This window comes from Pollicipes pollicipes, unplaced genomic scaffold (genome assembly GCF_011947565.3).
Source record: "Pollicipes pollicipes isolate AB1234 unplaced genomic scaffold, Ppol_2.1 Scaffold_4295;HRSCAF=5057_pilon_pilon_pilon, whole genome shotgun sequence".
Taxonomy (NCBI): domain Eukaryota; kingdom Metazoa; phylum Arthropoda; class Thecostraca; order Pollicipedomorpha; family Pollicipedidae; genus Pollicipes; species Pollicipes pollicipes.
The window spans coordinates 29,470,967-29,477,159 of record NW_023596461.1 but is presented as its reverse complement, the minus strand read 5'-3'; the positions used below and the strand labels follow the sequence as shown (position 1 = coordinate 29,477,159).

At 46.8% G+C, this 6,193-nt stretch overlaps 1 protein-coding gene across 1 annotated transcript; it reads left to right on the top strand.

Moving 5' to 3' along the window:
- The first annotated feature begins 5,241 nt into the window (after positions 1 to 5,241).
- Positions 5,242 to 6,142, top strand: LOC119096405 (ubiquitin-conjugating enzyme E2 A-like). Its single transcript, XM_037219286.1, has one exon. The coding sequence runs from the start codon at positions 5,361 to 5,363 to the stop codon at positions 5,901 to 5,903; it is 543 nt and encodes a 180-aa protein (XP_037075181.1). The 5' UTR covers positions 5,242 to 5,360; the 3' UTR covers positions 5,904 to 6,142.
- Positions 6,143 to 6,193: the final 51 nt, after the last annotated feature.

Sequence of the window (6,193 nt, the reverse complement as noted above, 5' to 3'; positions counted from 1 at the left end):
AGTACAAAACGTCGGCAGGGATTAGAGTACAAAAGGAACGACAGGCTGAACATCGACAGGGATAAAGATCAACTGAATTATGTGAAAATACCAGCAGCCATGATCATTTTGATCAGAAAAGTCATCAGAATTTGGTGCCTGCTAGGAAAGTTAAACAAGGCTGTGGCCACGTGAGAGAGAGAGAGAGAGAGAGAGAGAGAGAGAGAGAGAGAGAGAGAGAGAGAGAGAGAGAGAGAGAGAGAGAGAGAGAGAGAGAGAGAGAGAGAGAGAGAGAGAGAGAGAGAGAGAGAGAGAGAGAGAGAGAGAGAGAGAGAGAGAGAGAGAGAGAGAGAGAGAGAGAGAGAGAGAGAGAGAGAGAGAGAGAGAGAGAGAGAGAGAGAGAGAGAGAGAGAGAGAGAGAGAGAGAGAGAGAGAGAGAGAGAGAGAGAGAGAGAGAGAGAGAGAGAGAGAGAGAGAGAGAGAGAGAGAGAGAGAGAGAGAGAGAGAGAGAGGAGAGAGAGAGAGAGAGAGAGAGAGAGAGAGAGAGAGAGAGAGAGAGAGAGAGAGAGAGAGAGAGAGAGAGAGAGAGAGAGAGAGAGAGAGAGAGAGAGAGAGAGAGAGAGAGAGAGAGAGAGAGAGAGAGAGAGAGAGAGAGAGAGAGAGAGAGAGAGAGAGAGAGAGAGAGAGAGAGAGAGAGAGAGAGAGAGAGAGAGAGAGAGAGAGAGAGAGAGAGAGAGAGAGAGAGAGAGAGAGAGAGAGAGAGAGAGAGATAGAGAGAGAGAGAGAGAGTAGATAATAGAGAGAGATAGAGATAGAGAGAGAGAGAGAGAGAGAGACAGAGAGGAGAGAGAGAGAGAGAGGAGAGAGAGAGAGAGAGAGAGAGAGTGAGAAGAGTAAGAGAGGAAGGAGCGAGAGGAGAGAGAAGAGAGAGAGAGAGGCGAGCTCGAGAGTTTGAGAGAGAGAGAGCGAGAGAGAGACGCCGACGAGAGTCGCAGCGCGATCGAGATGGAGGAGAGGAGAGAGAGAGTAGGAGAATAGAGAGAGAGAGAGAGATGAGAGAGAGAGAGAGAGAGAGAAGGAGAGAGAGCGAGAGAAAGAGGAGAGGAGAGAGAGAGAGATGTGACTGGATGGAACTGGATGGGGTGGGACGGGAGCGGGTGGGATCGTGTGGGACCAGATACGACCAGATGAGACGGGACCGGACCGAAAAGAGCGGCTCCAGGTGGGACCACGCGAGGTCGGACGCAGACAGCATCGGGCGTCAACGGACGAGGTCGAAAGGAACCGGACGTAACAGAAGGGGACCAGACGGGTCCAGACAAAGCCTGATGGAACCGGATGGAACTGGACGAGATCAGACGGGACTGGACGGAGCGTGATGCTATCAGCCGGGGCAGGATGAGACCAGACAAATTTTAAGGAAGCCTTTGCTACTTAAGGGTCTTAGTAAGACCCCGAAATGACAGTATTAACTGTTTCGTAACATCACCTGACTATCGTGCAGGCGGCGCCGCGCGGCACCCATATCCCCGGCGTATGACGTTAGGGGTATGGAGCGGGGTACGCAGGGTGGCCGCAAGACACCGGACGGTGTATGTTGTGCAGCTGTGTCAGCAGTGAATCTGCGTGTGCATTATGAAATCCTGAAAACGGGGTTGACCTGTTCCAGACACAAAACTATGGTGCTTGACATGAGCGAGGAAGGCCTTAAGCTTCTGGTTATTCGGCCAGGGGTGTGGTTTCGCAAAATGAGTTGAAAGAGGGAGAGGGGAAGCAAACCAAGGAAAATCACGCAACAAACCTTCAAAAGACCATCTAATTGATTTGTCACCGGATTCCACCCACTTTCCTCCCAAACACCGTCAACTGAAAAGGAAACTATACCCCTGTGTTCTGTGCTTTGAGTTCAGTGCTCCCGTGCAGAGTTATCAATGATGATATTTACGATGATCGAGGAAATGGTGCATTACATGATATACACATTGCGGCAACGTGCACGTCCCCATACCCATGTCGTCCTGTTTTACGATCACGATACCTGACAATGAAAATGATGATGATGATGACGATGATGATGGTGATGATGATGATGATGATGATGATGATGCTGATGATGACGATAGTGGTGGTGGTGGTGGTGGTGGTGGTGATGGTAATGATGACGAAATTTTCGCGAACCCACGTTTTGCTTATATTGAAACTGATATCCGTCCCGATGGTTCAGTTAGTTAGAGCGCCTGCCCTCCGATTCACCCATCCGTGGCGGGATGAGTTCGAGTCGCTTTAGCCGCTCGCCATTTGGCCTTGTCAGGTATGGCCCGCGGCCGGTGGCAGCGGCCGCGATAAACGTCAGAAGACGTCAGAGGGCAGGATGTACCGTGCAGAGCATCGCGGTTCGTTAAGCTTTCGCCACCAAACTCTTCTGTTGACATGGAATAGCGCGATCAGATGGACGGCGTCAGGGCTTACACAGCAAGCACCGCTTAATGTGAGCTCTGATCTCAGAGGTCTATCTATTCAGAAGGTTTGGATTAAATCTGAAAAAGTCATAGGTTGTTATGCGTTGTCGTGGGTTTACTATAAGTACAGGTGATAAGTGTTGACCCATGTTCGTGTTACTCACCAGTGCGGCGGCGCGGTGCATCTAATTTCGGCAGCCTCGTTAGCTGTGGCACACATATCGCTTATACATTGCTGGGGCTACATTTCCCACAGAATACAAATGTTTACATGTGTCTTGCTCCCTCGTTACAGTCTACAAATGCAACCAAACATTTTGTTATTTTCACTTCTATGACACACAGTGGAGTTATACTTTCCAGAGAGTTAACCTCATATTTCGCCATTCGCATATTTCGCCAGACGCTATTCGATGCCAAGCTTTAAAATTGGACTGCCTTTGCTTCAATCGGCTACCATTACCAATGCCTAAATATTCACGTGTTGCGATGCACTTTGAGTCATTATAAATCACAATAAGACTTCCTGTGAAAGGTATCGCTTTCGGCTTGAACTACGCACGACATGCAAATTCAGCGACTAACAATTTAAAAAAAAAAATTGGCCATTCCTATCAATTATGCTGCCTGATATTGAAGGTATTAGTAGCCTTTGTACTACATCTGACCGATTTTTTCGCACTGCTTCATCCCAAAATGATCAAATTTCCCCAGCCAATGTGAAAACCGCACTCCATGTACCTACCTACTTCGTCTAGCCGTCCACGCTTGCCCCGAGGAAGACAGTTTTCGTATCAGAATTAACAAAAACAAGACTCAAAATTACGGACCCAAGGCAAGAGCATTGGGAAGGGGGACGGGGGAGGGGGGGGGGGGGCGGAGAAACTATCGTGCCATGTTACGGACTCAGACTCATATTCGGGTCGATAATCGCCCAACAACGGACTTCCGAATGACCTGAAAATCTACATACAAATGTGACGTGACCTATTGCTCGCAATGGGTGAAAAAACTGAAATTGGTACGAAGACACCCGCGGATTTTTCCTTGTCACCAATTAATGAAGTTGTAACCGATGTAGGGTCATATCAGTTAAATCAAACTGCTTCTACTTTCACAAAAATGTTCGTAAAACGAGATTTTGATCTCAACACGATAAGCAAAAAAGCTGAGACAGACAGAAACTGGTGTGGCCCATATCAGGCCAGAGTCGCAAATATCGATCGACATACAAATCTGAATCCGCTGTCGATTTGACAAACGCATGTAGAGTGGTCTGCTCTTGACAAAATCCTGGATCCGCCCCTAGGTCAGTGACACTGGCAGATGCCTATACCAACAATCGTCCCTTCCACATGGAGCGTGGGATGGTAATGGTAATTTGAGTCTGAACATGACAATGCAGAATAGAACAAAGTGGCGCGCAGTTTATAGAGCGCCGATAATGTGTCATGCTGACAAGAACCCGTAAAGTAGCCAGCTTCTATCAAATAAAGTGTTGTCTCAATCTCACTAAGACATTTACAAACGTAAAGGAACAATGAAGCAAACGAAAAACCAACAACAAAAGTTGCCCTGCATTTCTTTACGAAAAAAATATTTTTACTAGGACTTACCGCGACAAAATAGCTCGATTTTGTGCTTGAAAATTTTCAGATTCGCCGAACCAAAGTTGGAGAGGTGCAACACCCCCAGTCCAAAAGCTGCGGAGCAAGCGCCCCCTGTCCCCCCCCTCCGGTTTCTGCCCCTTTGAGTTTGTGGGGGTTGACACAACTCCGACCGCAGTTCACGTAGTTTTTAAAAAAAAAAACCAAGTCCACACTGAATCGCGAGAAATTTTGCAGACTCGAAATCAGGTCCGACTCAACGTGCCGTCAACCTTAAGTCTTCATGTCACGGCAGGCGTTCGAGTGAAGCGTAGATGAAGACGTCTGCACGCTGCAGCTGCATCCGATTCTGTGTGTGCAGGCTGCAATATATCGCCTCAAAGAAGCCATTAGCAATGTTCCTATGGGAAGTCAGCATCATATTTCCACATTTTTACAGACATTTTACGATGCGAAAGACGTTCGCTATATTCGCAAATATTTTTGCTATCACTAATTTATATACACCGCATTCAGTTAGATATCATGACTTTAGGTTTTGACAGCTACAAGACCGAGGAACCGCCATCTCCTGCGGGCTTTTTATGCCTGCAAAGGTAATGCTCATTACAAGCAATGGCCTTTCTCACCATGGCCTATTCGCTCCTTTCCGCCAAAACACGCCCTCCAATATACACGTCAAAAAGAAGGGGTCTTCCTTTTTTATCACGACCACGGATGTCAAAATTCTTCTAAAAGAGTGCTGACCGATAGAGGAAATTCCTGGCAGGCGTCTGGAAAGCTGAGTGAAGGTATATCCAATATTCGGCTAATCACCTCGATAATCGCTGGTTTTGTAAATCAGCGAGCATGTGAATTACGTCAGATGAGAATGTGTAATTGGCTTCGGGTAACCATACCAAATCAGCTCAGACGGAGCAAAAACGACCCAGTCATGTACCCACTTTACCTGTAGAACACACTTTGCTATGATCACAGGTTTACCAGAGCAGTTAAACTTTCTGGTAGGTAATCCACTCTGTTTGCCACGGAAATGGTCATGATTGTAGTTCAAGACAGACCGCAGCCTTAGCAGTAAGCATCAATGTCAAATATTCGAGCAGTGTGATACATTCTTTCTGGGGGTTTCCTGAACAACAAGAAGTTCATGCATGCCAAAGATTTTTCCGCCAATATAATCGTTTTAATAAATCTGAGAATGACATGTGGAAAATTACGCGTCAGATAAATACAAGCAGTGATTTCAATAAGTTATCTCATCGATAGTAGCAGGTGTTTTCAACTAAATCACAGCGTATGAACCTCGTTTTCAACAATGTCGGTGAGTCCGGCTCGTCGACGCCTCATGTTAGATCTTAAGCGACTTCAGATGGAACCTCCCGATGGTGTTAGCGCATCGCCAGTCGGTGACGATTTTATGATTTGGGACGCTATTATATTTGGTCCCACCGACACGCCATTTGAAGACGGGACATTCCGCCTGAAGCTCCAATTCACCGAAGAATACCCACACAAACCGCCTGATGTGCGATTTATGTCTAAACTGTTCCACCCAAATGTCTACGCCGATGGGTCCATATGCTTGGATATTTTGCAAGGCCGATGGAGTCCGGTATATGATGTTGGATCAATCCTGACATCTATTCAATCCCTGCTGAACGAGCCGAATCCGAACTCCCCTGCAAACGCTTACGCTGCGCAGCTGTACCAGACAGACAAAAAGGAGTACGCACGCCATGTTCAAGCCATGGTTACCAGTTCCTGGAGATCACTAGAAGACGACCAAGAAGGCACTAGCTATCAGGAGACAGCGGATCTTGATTCAGGACGGGAATCAGATCTGGAAGAGGTGACATAACGGCAATATTACCATTTCTTCACGCTGGATTCGTAATCGCAATGTCCCCTAGTGATAAGGTTTATCAAATTGTGTCCAGTTTTTTAGCGATTGACGATTTTTCGACCAATCATGGTGTTTGTTCCAGACCTTTGGCGTTGATTGTATTGCTGCATATTTTTGAGTGATATCTTTTGGGTAATATATGGAAGCATTCTCCACATTTGTCAAGCTATCACGCCAATAAATCTAAATACCACGATGTTATCTCATCCGCATCTTTATGATACCCAGCTGTCGGCGCCTTGCTG

Excerpts from the sequence above, each read along its gene's own strand:
- LOC119096405 (XM_037219286.1), top strand. The coding sequence starts at position 5,361 with ATGTCGGTGAGTCCGGCTCGTCGACGCCTCATGTTAGATCTTAAGCGA.